The sequence below is a fragment of the Rhinolophus sinicus genome, chromosome 14 (genome assembly GCF_057876585.1).
Source record: "Rhinolophus sinicus isolate RSI-liver-muscle chromosome 14, RSI-T2T, whole genome shotgun sequence".
Lineage (NCBI taxonomy): Eukaryota > Metazoa > Chordata > Mammalia > Chiroptera > Rhinolophidae > Rhinolophus > Rhinolophus sinicus.
In genome coordinates, this window is record NC_142514.1 from 137,541,095 (window position 1) to 137,559,040 (window position 17,946).

At 54.2% G+C, this 17,946-nt stretch overlaps 1 protein-coding gene across 6 annotated transcripts in view; it reads right to left on the reverse strand.

Annotated features, from left to right (window-relative positions):
• Positions 1-2,709: 2,709 nt before the first annotated feature.
• MYO7A (myosin VIIA) overlaps positions 2,710-17,946 on the reverse strand; it is a 69,200-nt gene continuing 53,963 nt past the window's right edge. For all 6 annotated transcript variants that reach the window (XM_074335724.2, XM_074335723.2, XM_074335725.2 and 3 more), the window contains 14 exons: positions 16,871-17,061; positions 16,165-16,289; positions 15,334-15,491; positions 14,232-14,385; positions 12,772-12,927; positions 12,123-12,228; positions 10,903-11,016; positions 9,784-9,871; positions 9,529-9,635; positions 6,725-6,910; positions 6,178-6,294; positions 5,000-5,083; positions 3,983-4,102; positions 2,710-3,364 (listed from right to left, as the gene is read on the reverse strand). In XM_074335724.2, coding sequence (XP_074191825.1) covers positions 3,275-3,364; positions 3,983-4,102; positions 5,000-5,083; positions 6,178-6,294; positions 6,725-6,910; positions 9,529-9,635; positions 9,784-9,871; positions 10,903-11,016; positions 12,123-12,228; positions 12,772-12,927; positions 14,232-14,385; positions 15,334-15,491; positions 16,165-16,289; positions 16,871-17,061 — 1,796 coding nt within the window. In that variant the 3' untranslated portion in view covers positions 2,710-3,274. The remainder of the gene's footprint in view (positions 3,365-3,982; positions 4,103-4,999; positions 5,084-6,177; positions 6,295-6,724; positions 6,911-9,528; positions 9,636-9,783; positions 9,872-10,902; positions 11,017-12,122; positions 12,229-12,771; positions 12,928-14,231; positions 14,386-15,333; positions 15,492-16,164; positions 16,290-16,870; positions 17,062-17,946) is intronic.

A 17,946-nucleotide genomic window follows, 5' to 3' on the forward strand; every position in this document is an offset into this window, starting at 1 on the left:
GCTGAATAATATTCCATTATACATATGTACCACCTCTTCTTTATTCATTTATCCATTGATGGATGCCCAGGGTGCCTCCATGTCTTGGCTATTGAAATAATGCTGCAATGAATATGTGAATGCACATATCCCTTTGAAATAGTATTTGGGGTTTCTTTGGATAAATAGCCAGAAGTGGGATTACTGGGTCCTTCTTTGTCTCTTGTTATAGCCTTTGTTGTTTTAAAGTCTATTTTGTCTAGTATAAATATTGCTACCCTGACTTTTTTTTTTTTTTTCATTTCCATTTTCATGAAATATCTTTTTCCATCCCTTTACTTTCAGTCTGTGTCTTTAGATCTGAAGTGAGTCTCTTATAAGGCCGCATTGTGTATGGTTGTTTTTTTTCTTATCCATTCAGCCACCCTATATCTTTTGATTAGAGCATTTAATCAATTTATGTTTAAAGTAATTGTTCATAGATATGTAGTTGCCATTTAATTATTCATAGTTTTGATCTTTTCTTCTTCTGAAAGAAGTCCCTTTAACATTTCTTGTAATACTGGTTCGGTGGATATGAACTCCTTTAGCTTTTTCTTATCAGGGAAGCTTTATATCTCTCCTTCAATTTTAAATGATAGCTTTGCTGGGTAGAATAATCTTTGTTGTAGGTTCTTACTTTTCATCACTTTCAATATTTCATGCCCATCCCTTCTGACCTGCAAAATTTCTGATGAGAAATCAGCTGACAGTCTTATGGGAACCCCCCTGTAGGTAACTGCTTTTCTCTTGCTGCTTTTAAGATTCTCTCTTTGTCTTCAACCTTTGGCATTTAAATTATGAAGAGTCTTGGTGTGGGCCTCTTTGGGTTCATCTGGTTTAGGACTCTGTGCTTCTTGGGCTTTTATATTTATTTTTTTGGCCAGGTTAAAGAAGTTTTCTATCATTATTTCTTCAAATATGTTTGCAATTCCTTACTCTCCCTCTTTTCCTGGTAGCCCTATGATGTGAATGTAGTCCCAGAGGTCCCTTAAACTATCATTTTATGGATTATTTTTGCTGTTCTGATTGGGTGTTCTCTGCTACTTTATCTTCCAAATCGCTGATTTGAGCCTCTGCTTCATCTAATCTGTTGATTCCTTCTAATGTATACTTTATTTCAGTTATTGTGTTCTTCATTTCTGACTGGTTCTCTATTATGTTTTCTATCTCCATGTTTATGTTTCCTACCTTTTTGTTGACGTTCTCACTAAGCTCATTGAGCATCCTAATAATCAGTGATTGGAACTTTATGTCTGATAGATTGCTTGTCTCCACTTTGTTTAGTTCTTTTTCTGGAGCTTTGTTCTCATCTTTCGTTTGGGACATGTTTCTTTGTCTCCTCATTTTGGGTGCTTCCCTGTATTTGTGTGTATGTATTAGGTAGAAGTGCTATGTCTCCTGGTCTTAGTAGAGTGTACATAGTAGGTGTGGGGCCCAGTAGCACAGTCTCCCAGGTCACCTGAGCCAGGTGCTCCAGGTGTGTCCCTTGTTTGGGTTGTGTGTGCCTTCCTGTTGTGGTTGAGCCTTGATTGCTGTTGGCGTGTCAATGGGAAGGATTGATCCTCAGGCTGATTGATTGTGAGGACTGGCTGTGACTACAGTGGAGGAGCTGTTAGGGCTCCCTCTATGGAGCAGGATTTGCTTTAGTGGGGTTTTGTGCCTGCCAAGTGTGCCTTTGGGTGTATTGTTTGGGGAGGTGGTTAGGCGGTGCTCTGGTGCAGTCTGAAGCAAGTGTGTTGGTTCTGGGGCCTCAGTATCCCCACCTATATAATGATAGACCACTACAGAACCTTCCTTCTGGCTCAGATTTATCCTGGGCTGATGGTGGAGTCGTGTAACCATTGGTGGGATAGGGTTGTCTCAGACAGCCACATGATCTTTCCAGAAAGCAGGGCTGTCTAGTTTGGGGCTTCCATTTCCACAACCAGCCCTTCCCCTTCCCACACAGGCAGCTGAGGAGCACAGGAAAGCAGTTCCTGTGGAGTTGTTGGGCATCTAGATGCAGACGACCTAAGACACTTGAGTGTGTGAGGGGAAGCAGGACTTAGCTATGCTGAAGTATCAGGGGGAACTTGAGGCAGATCACAAGCATGCCTACCTCAAGATTCTCCATGGTCACTTTTCTAGGCACTCACCCCAGCCACCGCGTCAAATCATACCTTTGCTGTCTGCAGTCCCCACCCCCAGACTTTCCCAGGTCATAGCCAAACTTGGCTGTTCCATCCTGGTCACAAAGTAATGTTTTACAGGGACCCACTGGATGTAAGGATTTAATCCAATGAGCATTGTTCTTGGGGTTCTTGGTGGTCTCTTGATCAGCCAAGGAGATGTTTCTGGTAGGAAGCAAGGGCCTCTCTGGCTCCACTGGCCCTAGTTAAGGCCTAGAAGCCAGTCTCTCCTCTAGATCCCCAGCCTATGCATGTTTAGGTCCTCACCTCCCAGGCCAGTGTCCAGCATTTTTCCACAACCATCCCCTTGAAGCCCCTTTCAAGCACACCTTGGGTTCAGGCATCCTTACCCCCAAACCCAGACCAGTCTGGCCCTGTACACACAGACCAAGGAGATAGTTACACAGACCACACACACACACACACACACATACACACACACACACACACACAGCCCTTTCCTGGCTCCACACACTCTTCCTTTCCCTCTTCCCTTCCCCCAAGAAAGACACTCCAGGGCCAGAAGGTGAAACACATGCTTTATGCCCTGAGGTGATCAGGGAAGCAGGGGCTCAGTACTCACACTGCAATATATAAAAGTGGTCTGTCATCCTCAGCTGAGGATCCTGGTCTCGGGGGAATTAAACCAGTTCCTTAGGTTTCAGAATATTCTTGGTTTGATCGGTTTGGTTTGGTTGATCTTAGTATGGAGAACTAGGTTGTCCTCTTGATTCCCTGTCCCAGTGGTACATAGAAAGGCAAAGAAGGTCGCCTGGTAGGGCTGGTCTGAGATAAGAAAAGCATCCAAGGAGCACAGGCTCTTACAACTGGGAAGGCCACAGCAAGCCAAGACCAGATCCTACCCAAGGGCCTCAGGGATGGCTGGAGGGGAGCTCTGTATCCCTGTGAGGCCACCTCACTGGACGAAGGGCCAGAGTCCAAGTTGGTGCAGTCACTGGTGGCGAGCCAGCCCAGCCTCCCTGCCCGATGGCCAAGGTCTTACCCCCGCTGCAGAGGTAGCTGATGGGCCTGAGCCAGCTGCTGCCTAGGGAGCCGGCACAGAGCCAGTGTCACCTCCCCACTGTTCACTTGCCGCTCCTGGAGCCCCGCTGTTTGCTCATGGCTGTGAGCATCTGGCTAATATAGGAAGTCAGGAGGTCATCCATCTTGTAGCCCTGGAAACAGTGGCAAGAAAATGAACTGAACACAAAGTGGGATAGGGCCAGCCCACTCAGACCCAGAACACAGCTCCCAGGACACTGCAGTGGACAGAACCCTGGACAAAGGCAAATCCTGTCCCTCTTTGGACTGTCTCCCCAGCTGCACAGCTGGAGAGCTGGACGCATCCAGCCAGATGTCTGAGGTTCTAAGCTGTTCTTACCCTACATTAAGGCCCTAGTTTGTGGGTCCCTCACATCCTGGATGCCTATGTCCAGGAGTGACTCCAAAGGCTCTACCAATTGAGTTATGTCTTGGAAGTTGAGCTCAGTCCAGGAGGCCTCACTACTAATGGTTCTGCTGTTGAACTCAGGGGCTGAAGGCTCAGTCCCCAGATACGGAAGACACTCAAACAATAGTTAATGAATGAGGGCTCTGTTCCTCAGCCCCAGATGAAGCCCCTCCCCCCAGACCTAAGCTAAGCCTCAAACTACCTGACCTTGACCCCGACCTGACCCTTGCTCCTGACCCCAGGCCCACCCACGCACTCCTCATGTTTGTTCCAGGGGCTGGGAGAGTGGCTGAAGCTGCAGGTGAGGCAGCGCAACCCGCCAGTCCTGGAAAGCGGCTCTCACCAGTGACGTCTCACAGAGCAGTTTGCTCCCGCGCACCAGGTTCCCAATGGTGATGTGGAAGTAGGTGTTGCCACTGCTCCAGTTGGAGATCTTGGTGAAGGGGTGAGTAGTCAAGATGTCCTAGGGGAGCAGAGAGTCTGAAGCTGCACAGCCTGGACCCTCTGGCCTCACTCCCCTCAGCGCCAGCACGCAGACACGACCCACTAGGAAAGGCCTCGGGCTCCCAGATGAGAAAAGGAGCAGGAGCGTAGAGGCCAGAGGAGCTGCCACGGAGCTGCCATGGGAGGCAGGTGCTTTGCCCCTCCGTGCCTTGGACCAGCTGGAGGGACACTCAGGGAAGTCCAGGAGACTGCTGGGTACGTGGGACGGGAATTGGAAACGTGGGAGGCCTGAAGGACCTGAAACTGTGGTCCTGGAGGAGCTGTTTGAGGGAAAGTTTGAGGAAACAGACAAGACAGGACAGAACCGTGGGGGACACAATATTTATGGGCTGGGTAGAGAAGACATCCACGAGGAAGGACCGACGGAGAGATGAGGAAAACCGGGAAGGTGGGCACATGAAGCCAAGGGGAAGCTGGTGGTCTCTGGCACCTGTCACCAACAGTGCAGTTGTACTCCTCTTGGGCACGTGGCGGATTGTGCTTCCTGGCCCCCTTGGTGAGGACAGCTCTGGCCCATAAACATGAGCAGCAGTTACCCCAGCCCAGCCTGACGTCCTGGCCGAGACGGGCAGAGAGCATTTTGGAAGGAGGGAGGGGATGGTAGCATCTGGTGATGCTGAAAGGCCAAGTACTAAAAGGAGTTCATTGGATTTAGTAACAAGGTGTTTGTTATAACTCTAGGAGAGCTATTTTGGTGGAGCAGATGAGGGGTAAGGAAGTGGAGCAAACGCAGACAGCCTGTCAAGGTGTGTGGCCAAGAGGGCAGATGAAGTGAGAATGGTGGCTGGCAGGGGCTTTTGTTAGCGGTACACACAGAGACGCCCGCCCCCACCTGCTCTTCCCTGTGACTGCTCACCTTGCTTCTGGGATCGATGAGGCTGACCCCATACTTGTTGATGGCAATTAAGAGGATCTCAGGGAAGTTTGGCTCTGTAGTTTGCTAGTAGAGAAAGCCAGAAATCATCAGCTGGAGGGTCCGGAGCAGGAAAAGCTGTGTATATTTAGGGCAGGAATGATGATGCCCCCAGCTAGGATTAAGCTGACCTTTCCTGCAACCTACTCGGTGCCAGGGGTGCAGCGCTGCTGGCAGCCCTGCCATGATCTCATGCTTTCCACCTCTGCTGGGCGCTCAGTGCTATGCCAGAACCCTTGCTGGGTCCCCAAATGACCCCCTCTTTCACTCAGTTTCATCGCTTCTCTCCGGCTTCTCTAGGAATCTCTGCTATCTCCTGTCAGCCCAAATGTCTCTCGTCTTCAAAAACCCTCCTTAAACCTTATACCTGCCTCCAGCTACCTTTCTACCTCTGTGTTCCTTGTATAGCAACGCTTCTCCAAAGGCCTCCCATCCTAGGTGTGTAACAAGGCCGTCCTCTCCTCTCCACCCAGACCTATCGTCTCATCTTCTCATGCCAGCCTCTTCACCATTCTCCTGCCTCTGGTCATGCCCCTCAGATCCACCCCCAACCCTACAGTCAGAATGGGCTTCTGGCCCCATCAGAACCCTCCAAGGCTGGCTGCCACCTGTAGGAGGAAACCCACTCCCCTCGCCTGCTTGCCAAACTGCCTCTCATTGCTGTCTGCTCACTTCACACCGTATGTGCTCGTCCTGTGCAGGCCTGAGCTCTCACACCTCTGGGTCTTTCTTTGCTCATGCTAGTCTCTCTGCCAGGAACACTCTCCCCAGGATCTTCCTGGGAAGATCTGGTGTCGCCTCCTCCAGGAAGCCTTCCTAGCCTTTCCAGTCTGAGTGGGCCTCCCGGGCTCTGCCGCCTGGACGAGAGCTCCCCACAGATCATCCACCATGATTCCGGCCTATTCACACAGCTGCCTCCCCTGCCAGGCTGAGCTTCTGGACCCTCTGTGTCCCAGGACTGAGCCCAGGGCTCAGCACTTAGCCAAGACACCTAAGGGGGCTTCCCTCCTTTCCTGGCCAGGCAGGCAGCAGAGGCCACAGTCCTAGGGAGGAGTCTCTGTGCCTTCTCGTCCCCTCTCCTTGGCCCCTTCCTCCTCTCTGAGAAGCTGCCCACAGCCTACCTTCACCTCGAAGAAGGCTGAGCCAAAGGTGGGCCACTTGAAGATGAGCTTCAGGAAAGCAAGCTTGGCCTCCTCCCTGGACTTCCCGGCGTGCTTGTTGAAGTAGGCGACGATGGACTGCAGGAGGAGGGGGCGTCAGTCCTACCCCGCTGCCACTCCTGCCCCATCTGCATGGTCAGCAGCTGTCAAGCTGGCATGGGCTAGGCACAGGGTGGGGGTCCTGGAGGCCATGAGGGGCTCCCCACTTTATCCCAGTTAGTAGACTCCTGGCCTCCCTTCCCGCCCCCAAGCAAATACGCCAAAGAGTATCAAGTAAGTCAGGTTACCATGGTAACCAGGACGGCAAATTACTGACCAGCTGAATCTTTTGCCTGAAAGACTGGAGACAAAAGCAGGTGGAGGGGAGCGTGGGAGGGTGACCTTATCACATACAGGCCACAGGAGACACTTCCCTGGGTTGCTGGCCAGCACCTGCCCCCTTCACCCCTGGGGTGCCCAGAAACCCATTGCAGGGGGACCCTATTCCCAGTGCCTCCCCCATGCTCACCCGCTTCCAGTCGTCAGGTGACACCTGCCGGATGAGGTCCTGAGGGACCAGCTCCCGCAGCAGCTTTGGGATACTGGGGAAGTAGGACTTGTCTTCCTCGAACTTGACCCTATAGATCAGTGCCCCCAGCTGCAGCACCTCCTCCCGCGTGCACTTATGGTAGCCTCGGAGATACTTGGGCAACTCCTGCCGGGACAGAACAGGTCACAGGTGGGGAGGGACCTGCAGGAAGGGGCTCCTTCCCTCCCCCCCAAGATGGGGTCTACTGCCTTACTCCACCTTGGGGCCCACCCACCTCTCCAGCCTCAGCTGGCATGCTCCTCAAGGGGAGATGGCACAGTACAGGGAATAGGCAACTCTGCCCGCCCAGATTCAGCATGTTGCAGTTTGAAAACAGAGCAATGTGTGAATATGATGTCATTTCCCCTCAAACAGTCCGGGGAGGTGAGCAGCCCCATTTCAAAGATGAAGAAACTCAGTGACCAGCTGGTGAACCTGAGACTATTCCCCTGACTTCCCAGATCTGTCCTTCCTTGGGAAAAGCCTCTCAGGCGGGCCTCCTTCCGTAGCGTTCCCTTGAGACCAGCTGGTTTCATCAGCAGTGTCAGCCCCTTCCCCACTGTGAACTTCCAGACCCAGAAGCAGAGTAACAGAATGAGGACTTACGCTTGTAACTCAAAAGCAAAGAAGAAGCCTCTAAAGGGCCAGTGCTGCCCACAGGCTCCTGGAGCCTTACAGCTATCTTATGTGGAGCATAGGGAAACTGAGGCTGGCCTGAGGACACACTGAAGATCAGACACCTGAGTCAATTATTATCCACCCACCTTTTCATCTACTCACCCATCTACTCATCCACCTACCCACCCCCACCTCCTCCCTGTCCACACCCATTCATCCATCTCCCTACCCAGTCATATGCATCTAGCCACACGCATCCATGTCCCATCCATTTCCCCATTTGTCCATCCATCCACCCACCCATCCTCCTACCCACCTACCCACTCACCCATCCACCAACAACTCATTCACCTTCAATCCTTCCACCCATCCATTCACAGAGTCACCCATTCATCTATTCACCCACCCACCAAACCAAAAAATATTTATTGAGCATCTACTATGAGCCATGCCCTTTAAGCAACAACATACATCCTCCCATGGAACTTGTAGTCAAGGCAAGACCAGACATCAGTCATCACACCAAATGAATGCATAATTCCAATTGTTGACGGAACTGTTCTCTGCTGTGAGGACATAAACCAAGGTGACCTGATCTACTCTTGGGGACAAGGAAGACCCCTTAAGATAAGATGATTGAATTCACATCTAAAAGTTCAGGAGGCAAAGAGGGAAAGAAATGAGGGAAGAGCATCCCAGAAGAGAGAACATTATGAAAGTCCTGTGGTGGACTTGAGAATTTACCATGTTTCCCCGAAAATAAGACCTAGCCGGACCATCAGCTCTAATGTGTCTTTTGGAGCAAAACTTAATATAAGACCTGGTATTATATTATATTACATTATATTATATTATATATTATATATAAGACCCCATCTCATATTAAAGACCGGGTCTTATATTAATTTTTGCTCCAAAAGACGTATTAGAGCTGATGGTCTGGCTAGGTCTTATTTCGGGGAAACACGGTAGAAAAATGCAGCTGGAGTGAACTGAGCAAAGGAGTGCCGGGTACAAGACGAGGCAGCAGAGGAGGTAGTGGCACCCACATGCAGGGCCACAGTCAGGATTTGGGGTTCTACCCTAAGAGCAGCAGGAAGCCACTGAGAGGATCTGGAAAGTATGATGACCACCCTGTGGAGAATAGATTGAAGGGGGACAAAAACAGAAGGGGGAGAGCAGATGAGAGAAGATGGAGGACTAACCCAAGTCTGCAGGGGTGACGGAGAGATCTGGATGGATTTTAGAGAAATTCAGGAGGTGAAGTTGTCAGGTGAATGATGTGGGACACGGAAGGTGAGGGAGAGGGACATGTCAAGGCTGACTAGGGTTTCTGCCTTGTGGAAACTGGTAGTTGGCGGTGCCATTCACTAATGGGTGCACAGGGTGGTGGGGGAGGCGTGGGGGACAGGCAGATCCCAGGTTTGGATGAGGGCAGCCCTTCTGACTGCCAGGCCAGGTTCTCTCTACCACGGTAGCCACCATCCTGGCTCCCCCGCCCTTCCCAGCATCCTGGTTTGTCTCTCGCACAGAATGGTAAACCAGCTAGCCCAGAAAAGATCACTGAGTCTGCAGTCACGCAGGCCTGGAATCAAACCCAAGTTCCATCAGCCCTGTGGTCCTAATTACATCACTTGATTGCTCTAAGTTTCTCCCTCAGTAAAATGGGAACAACAAGCCTAGTTGTTGGGGTTTGTTGGGAGGACAGAATGAGTGGAACGTGTCAGACACATAATAGAGGCTCAACATGTAAGCCTCACTCCCACTTCCCGCAGGCTCGTGTCTGTGCTGGAAAACATTTAGATTCACACTTGGATACACTCCAGTGCAGCAGCGGGACCTCGGATTCAGAAGACAGCCCCTCACCAAGGGAAGGGCCTGAACAAGTGGGGCTTGGGAGCGCAGAAGAAACTCTCCAACCCCTGAGGGACAGAAGGGGGAAAGGAGAAGGAACGGGAGGGCTGGGCTACCACCACGACCCCACAAGCCCCTGAGGGCCCCAGCGGGAATCTCTTGGAGGTGGTGCTGTTACAGGTTGCTCCCCTGGCAAGGACAGCAGGTGTCTGCTTTCACACGGCCACAGTGCAGGGCGTGGAGGCAACAGCAGAGAGGTGCTGGGAGCTCACCTGGTAATAGTGGAAGATGGAATCGGCCATGGGGTCCTTCCCTGGCACTGTGGTGGTCCACAGCTTCTTCATGAAGAACACCTGGTAGGTGAGCGAGGGCACGATCCCTGGGGCAGAGGGCACTCAGTCACCCAGAGGGTCGCAGCACCAGCCCCTAGCTTGGGTCCCACCCAGGGAGGCCTCGCGGTGTGGCCGTGAGACGGCACCTGCCCTGCTCTGAGCCTCAGATGACCCCCGGACCCAGCCTCACGTTACCATCCTTGACCGGCCGTGCTTTCTTTATCCAGTCTGTCAGGTGGCGAACAAAGTCAAAGAAGAAGTCATTCTCAGGGACGCTGATGACCTAAGGACATGGCCATTCTAGTCCACTCATTTCAGTTCAAGTAATACTGAGTTTTCTGACTTTCCCACCCAAAGCCTTCCCGGGGACCCCTTCACCAGAAAGCCTCCCACTGGCACCAGAAGGGGTGTCTTGTACCAGCCCACCCTGCACCAGCTGTGCCTGCCGAGAGTGACAGTCATTTGCATTCAGTCATCAGGCAAAGATGTACTTTCCCTGCCCTAAGGCGCAGGAGAAAGGCCAAGAGCAAGGCCCAGCCCCTGCTTTGGACGTCCTCCAGCACCCATGTCCTGCTCCTCCCACAGGCTCTGAGCAGCCTGGGCCAAGGTCCTCACTGGGATCGCCTCTGGGTCCCCAGTGTCCGGCACAGGGACCATCATGAAGTGAGGAGACAGACATGGATGCAGAAGGAACGGGGACGGAAGGGAAACCTGATCTGCCTGAGCTGGTCAGAGAAGGCTTCCCGCGGGAAGGGGCTTTAATGCTGGGCCTCTGACTGCCGTGGACAGAAAGTGGGGTGGGCAACGTGGGATGGTGGCAGGGGCGTGTACTTTGAAGTCAAACCCACTGAGACCCAAGTCCCTGCTGTGTGACCGTGGGTAAGTTAACCTTTCCAAGCCCAGGTTTTGTGATCTATTAGCTGGGGATGATCACTGTCTCTTCAAGGGTTATTTCAAGGGTTAATTGGCCTCTGCATGGCAGCTGGGGGACCAGTCAAATCAAACCTGTAAAGTATGTGTGTCGGGGCAGGGTGAGGAGCCTGGCATGTCCAGACATTGAGTGCCACACGGCTCCTAAGGGGTCTGAGGCCGTGCTGTGCCATGCCTTAGAGGAGAGATCTCGGGGCAGCTGCTACATGTCGGGGCCATTGCAGGGATGTAAGAAGGAGATGGGCACAATCGGGTGCTCCACGCAAGAATGCCTCTCTCTTCTTCGCTCTCTCCTCTCTCTCGCCCTGCTGCCCATGAGCTCCTATGGCTCCAGCACATTTCCCAACAGACAGACCCAACAGCAGGCAAGCAGCCCCCACCCACCTTGTCTGCAATTTTGACAAAGAGGCTGAATCCCTCGGAGGACTTGAGGAGCAGCCGGGAGGCAATGTTCTGGCAGAAGTCCTTGGCCTTGGTGCTGGACTCCACCTCGAAGGCCTGGGGGTGGGGTGGGGGGGCTCGCTTGGCTCTGGCAGGACCTCTGGAGACCCTCTGGCTGTGCCTCCAACTAGACCAAGCCCCCTCCCATGCAAGACACCCCTCCTCTTGCATGGGGGTTTCCCCATGGATCCAGAGCTGGGCACAGCATTTAAGAAAAGGAAAAGGCAACTCCGACCCGGGTGTTCCCAGATCACGTCCTCCCCGACCCTCCACGTGGGCCTGGCTGTACAAGCATGAGTGGTGGCAGAGGCCAAGGGAGCACAGACAGCACAGGGAGATTGGAAGTAGAGAGGCTGGAGGAAGAGGAAAGCAAATTCCAGAAAGGGGGAGGAGAAAAGAGAGAGAGGAAGCAGCCCAGACTGGGGTGGAAGGGATTGGAGTCTGAGGGAGTTTAGATGAGGGAGGAGGGTTGGGGGGGTTCCATTCTATGTCACCTTCCTCTGAAGGGGACGGGAAAGGATCTTAGAAAGTTTTTCTGTCCTTGTCACAGGAATCCTATCGTGGCATTTCTGAGGCTAATCTCCAGACAAGTTTTAAAACTGCTTTTCAAACTAAACGTTTTGATGTTATCTGAATGAGACGCTGTGCTGAGATGGGGTAAGGTGTGGGGATCCGGAGGTGGCCTGACCGAATAGGCGTGACAGGAAGACAAACAGGACCTTCGGACAAGGGGACCAGGGCGGAGAGGACACCCCAATCAGGTCAGGTGAGGAGGAGGGAAGGGGTCTGCAGGAAAGTGGGCTCCGGGCAACAGGGGAGGCCTGTGGCAGGAACAGAGCTGGCATCAGGTAGGTGGCACCAGCACAGAGTTCAGCTCAGGGGAAGAAAGCACTTTCCTCCAAGGCAGAGCCTCCTCAGAGAGAGGGAGGGTTGACCTTGTCAAGGAAGCTGCTCAAGGAGACTGCAGGTTGGACCAGGAACCGAAGGGCTCCTGACCCAGGGACTCTGTGGCCTCTTGACTGAGCCCTGACTCCACTGAGGGGCAGGAGGATGAGGGTAAATGAGGGGATACTGGGGGAGAGGCAACAGCACTGCTCCCTCTGTCCCCAGCGGTGCCTGGTCATTCAGGGGCATCCACAGACCAAGAAGCCAGCAGCCCTCACCTCATCGGTGTCATCAGGAAAGTAGACCTTGTGGAAAATCTGGGTGGTTTTGTGCTGGATGGCCTCCACCTCCACCAGGTGTGGGGGGTACTTCCGGGACCCATTTCTAAAAACCAGGGGTCAGGGTGGGAACAAAGTCAGGAACCATTGGGTTCATGGGGCCACGGGTAGTGAAAACAGAGGGAACTTTTGGAGACAGACCGACCCCACTTCTAATCCCTGTCCATCACTCCCCACCAGGGGACAGTCGCTTAACCTCTCCAAGCCTCCAGTTGCTCATCTATACAATGAGATGTTAATAGCACCCACCGCATAGGGCTGTGCAGGGGACGCAATGAAGCGGAGGATGCAAGTGGGCTTTGCGGAACATGAAATTCAGTCAGGTGCCTGCCTCCCCAGCAGACTTGAAGGCATGAACCAAGCCCTCCCGATCAACCAGACTCTAAAACTGCATCTAGAATGGGCACTGGGCACTGCACCCTTTGTCAAGCTGGCAGCTGTGGTACCCCAGGGAGGGCCCCGATTGCTGTGTGGTCATGTCCGCATCCCCAAGGGCCTTATCCTACCAGCCGGTGTGAGCCGAAGCCCATCCCAGTGCCTGCCCCCTAGCACTGTGTCCACTGTCTCTGCCCCTTGCAGGCTGCCGTACCTCAGGGCTTTCTGGAGCCGCTGCAGGCAGTCAATGGCCAACGGGCAGTGCTTGCGGGACTGCAGGAAGCGTTGCACGTGGGGCAGGAGGATGTTGCTGGGAGGGAAGAGACCCGTGCACAGCCAGAGCAGCTCCCAGCCCCGCTCCTCGCTGTACCTGCAGGAAGAGGTGTGGTGTTCAGCAGGGGTACCACAGGCCAACCACAGGGGTCTGAGCACCCCTGGTGGCTGCACACCCCTCGGCTCCTCACCATGGCAGCAAATGTTCTCCCTGACCCCCTTGCCAACCCCTGCCTGAGAACCAACAGGGACCCACCTCCCTGACAGCCAGATCCAATTACTGCTGTTAGGTTGGTGCAAAAGTAATTGCAGTTTAAAAGGTTAAAAATAATTGCAAAAACCGCAATTACTTTTGCACCAACCTCATCCTTAAGTGTGGTCAGCCAACTCCTGCAGGGCCCATAGTTACCAGCCACATGGAGATAAGGTGCTCATGCCAGAATGAAAACCAGCTGGTCACCAAGGACTCTGATTCAGCTAAGATTTTTTTCTAAGCAAGACTTTCCTATGAGGGAAGCAGTGTGTGATTTACATTCCGGCAGTTCTGTAACTCTTCTGTTCTTTGAGTAGCACTGAGTTAGTCAAGCACCTGGGTTTCCTCAGGCACCACTCTGAGCTCGTTGGGCCTGAGAGGGGGGAAGCTTGGAGGGCTTTCAGGAAGAGGTGGCGTTTGATCTAGGCTTTGAAGGATGAGACAAATTCTGATATGCAAAGGAGATGAAAGGTTTTCCTGGCTGTGGACACAGCATGTACAAAGGTTTGTCAATGTGAAAAGATATGGTGGTGGATAGATACGATGGTGGATTTGAGTAAGCGATGTAGAGAGTGACAAAGATGGGGCAGGAGTTGGGGGTCTGGGCTTAAGGGGCGATGACGGGGCTTCTCTCAGGCTCTGAGACTAGCCTGTGCCTGACTCCACACTCCTGCTGTGGTCTAGCCCAGCAGGGAGGAGAAGGCAGTCCCCTCCGGGGCCCAACGCCTTCAGCCCATGAGAGTTTTCAGCTAGAGCTTCCTACTGACAGCCAGCTCAGCTCAGCCCGAGCCAGGATGGAGATGTTTGCTCATGAGCTGAACCTGCAGGCAGACAGTGGAGTCTGGGCTGGGTGAGGAGGGAGATCCAGGCAAGGAGTGACAGGAAGGAAGTTAGGAGCTAGGGCTGTAACTAAGAGGACAGACTCGGGGTGCAGCCGCCACCTCTTGGATCTTTACCATCCTTGAGGCAGAGCTAGAATGTGAGGGGGCCTGAGGGCAGCTCCTTGCTCTGAGTGAGAAAGGACAGCTCCCAGGCAGAGCCAGCTGCTGCTTCCAGAGGGAGGGAGCCCCCAGTCACAACGGGTGCATGACCTTTAAGATTCCCTTCAGCCCCTCTGCCCCCACCCCACCCCCCACCCCCCGGCTCACCTGATGTGGTTGTCGGTCAGCTGCTTCAGGATCTGCACGTACACCTCGTCCTTGAGGGGCTCAGCCTTCAGGGAGCCCTCAAAGATCTGGTCGGTGAGCTCGTTGACGGAGCGCACCCTCTTGGATGGGTAGTCGCCCATGTACTTGAGCACAGGTGGGCAGCCGTCAAGGAAGGGCTCGTGGCTGATGGGACAGCACGGACCCGGGAGGCAGGAGGCTACACTGTCCCCCAGGGCCTGCCTCCGGATCGTGTGGCCCTGGGCCTTAGGCTGCTCTCTTAGGAAATGGGCATGACCTGCCCACCCTCTCTCCTCACTCCTCAGGACCCCAACCCACATCCCAAGTCCTCACAGCAACCAGGGTGCACGGTCCAAATCACTCATCTGACTGCCACCCCCTGCCCAGTGGCTCCCCACGGCCTTGGGACATGGCTCAAGCTTCTTAACAGGGCTTGGGAACCCTTTATGAGTCATTCCCCCCCATCTTCAGGTTCCCTCCTTGAATCTGCCCTCCAGCTGTGCTGACTTATTTTGGGCCCTTGAAACAGCTGTGCTCTGTTTTGCCTCAGGGCCTCTCTGCATGCTGCTCCTTCTGTCTGGAACACTCCCCAGCCCTCTCCCCTTTGACTGGCTAAGGTCTACTCAGTTTTCAGGTCTTAACCTAGACACCTCTTCCTCCAGGAAGCCCTCCCTGCCCTCTTCGAAGGCTGGGTCAGGTCACTGTGCTGCCGGCCCCATTAGAGCATGACCCCAGTCAGCATGTCTCCTCTCTTAGCTGTAAGTACCATGAGCCAGAGACTGGGTCAGGTCACCACTGTTGCCACACCTGGCCCAGCTCATGGCACAGTACACATCTGTCAACAGAATGACAGGGTCAGAGGAGACTATGGGTGAGGCAGCCACTTGCACACGATGAGGTGCTGGGTACATGGAGGGAGCCACTCCATCGGCGTCCCTCCACGTCTGCCCAGGACACAGCTGGGACCTCAGAAGGAAGTAGGCATCTAGATGAAGACTAGAGGCAGGGTCCCATCCCCCGAGACCCCCTGCCTGTGGCCCCTGCCCTGACCCTCTGTGTCACCTGCGCTCATGGGTTCGGATATCAATGAAGGCCATGCAGGCCTCCTGCGAAAGCTCCTCACTGCCCAGAATCTTCTTGAGCAGCGCCTGTTTGAGCGGCTCCCGGGTGTGGCTCCACAGCCGGTCCTTGCCTCTGGCCTTGGACACCATCACGCGGCTCAGCGTGTGCTTGGGTGGCGGCCTAATGCGGCACAGGGACAGTCAGCACTGATGCCCAGGTTGTGAGACCTCATCCCCATCCTCCCTGTGCCTGGAGGCTGAGCGTGGGGCACAGGCTCCGCGCTTCCCTGCTGCACTGCGTGGACCTGGGGTAGGTAAGTCACCAGCCCACCCTGGGCCTTCTCAGCTGGAAGACGGAGACACGCTCAGCTAGCTATGCCCCAGCCAGCCCTGCCCCCACCTCCCCCAGCTTCCTCGCCCAGGCTCCCCTCTGCTCTCTCTGCTCCTGCCTTGGCACATGCGGCCTGCAGCACTCCTCCACCCAGGTCACCCCCTGCCCAGCTCAACTCAGATGCCACCTCCTCCAGAAACTCTTCTGTCTGCAGTAGCCCCATCCCAGCACTGGGCACAGAATCACAGCTGCCTGGCTTTGTGCCTGTCTCCCCACCAGGACTATGAGCTGTGAGTGCCCAGGACCCCACCTGGGGTGGGCACAGTCATAATCTCTTACATGAAGGATAAGATGACACAACTCGAGAGGGGTCATCTCGGACAGAAACGGCCCTTGGGGTCCCTCTGACCCAGCCCCTGCTCACAGGTGGGGGCATAACAAGCAACCCTGTCTAGCTACCAGAGAGAATCACAGAAGCCTGCAGCTCACCATACCGGGGCCCTCTCTCCCCTTTCCCTGTCACCTGAAGTAGTCATAGGAAAATTCCTCCAGCGTGTAGGGCTTGGCGCGCACCTCGGGCTCTGGCGTTCGCAGCTGCAAGAGCCGGATAACGTCCTGCCTCTGATCAGGGGTCATGGTGACCAGGGCCTAGAGACCGAGAGATGGGGGAATAAGGTCAGCTCTCTGCTGGGGGCCCGTGGAGTGAACATAGTGAAGCCTGGAGCCTTCCCTACTGGGGCTGGGGTGCACACTGTGCTCCATTCTGACCCTGGGAGCCCCTTTTCTTCCATCGACCTCTGAAGTTAATGCTGCCTCCATCATGCTGGGATCAGCCCTGTGTCTGAACTAGGTTGGGTTAGTCCGAAAGCTTGGACAAGGCACAGGGACACGTATGAGAACTTCCCAGTGAACAGAGCCTGGCTCAGGGGCTGCCTGGAAAGCTGGACTCTGTCGTCAGTGCTGCGCTCCAGGCAGCTCCGGAAGAACCAGGACCTCTCTTCCCAGCTCTGCCCTCACTGTCCTTTCAGCCAGAACAAGGTGATGCTCCTCCCCCGCCTTCCATCTCCCACCACTGGGCAGTTCCTCATCTGATGCAGCTTCTAGGCTCCTCTCCATCTGGTACAGGTCTGACAGTTGCCCCAACTTTAAGTTTGTGGTCCCGCAAGGCCCCCAGATCATCTTCACAGAAGCTGAGCTTCCCATCCATCTGCCACCCCCAAGCCACATACCACAATCTCCCGCGGTGGCAAGGTGACAGTGGGCATGACATAGACACAGTCAGTGGGGAAGTCCCCACGCTGCTTGGTCCGCTCATTGATGCCATTGGCCCAGCCCGAGTTCATGACCTGCTCGCCTGTGTCATGGTCAAGGATGATGAGGTCTCCCTTGGCAAAGCTGAGGAAGCCAGACTCCTCACCCGCTGGGAGGCAGAAGTGAACAAGGCCATATGGGGGCAGAAGAGAGAGGCCGGGTTGGAACATCTTTATTTGGGTTGATGACCTATCAGCCGCTCCTCCCCACTAGAGAACTAAAGCCCTGTCCCACTCATGTCTGCTCACTGGTCACCCTGCCCTCACCGTGCCACAGCCCCCCACACAGACACAGCCATCGGAGCAGGCCACTCCCTTGCTCCAAAGCCTTCCTTGGCTCCCCATTGCCTTTAGGAGAACGCCCACTCTCCCTGACATGCTCGTAGGCCTGTTGTGAGCTGGCCTTCCTGGCTTCTTCACCTCACTTCTTGCCCTCACCTCACCCATCCCAGCCCAGCCCATCTCTCTGCAGTTCCCAGCCTCTGTGCTTGGTCCTGCACTCCTCTCTGCCTCAAACACTCACTGACACATATTCCTCCCTGAACCCCAGCTGCCTGGTGCCTCTCCTCCATGTTCCCACAGCTTCTGCACTGTCACAGGGATGTCACTGTCTATCTCCACCCTGTCCCCACTGAGGGCAGGATCCATTTCCTATCTCTCTCTTTTTACCGCTCTGCCCAGGGCTCAGGAGGCCCAGGGGATGGCCCGTCAGGGTAACATTATTGCTGCCATCATTTAAAGATGGTGGGTATTTAGAGAACACTTGAGGAGGAACCTCTGATCTCACTTGGAGAAGGTGACAGGTAGTAAGTATTGAAGAGGAAGGAAGTATTAACTATGGAGGAAGAGAGAGTAAGGAAGACTGCGCACAGAGTACAGACGGGAAGGCACACAGTTTGGCTATTTGGTCCAGCTGGAGCCAAGGGTGCCTGGGGAAAGATGGGTAACAGGTCCTAGCAGCCTTGAACACCAGGCTAAGGCCGAGGCGTGTGATC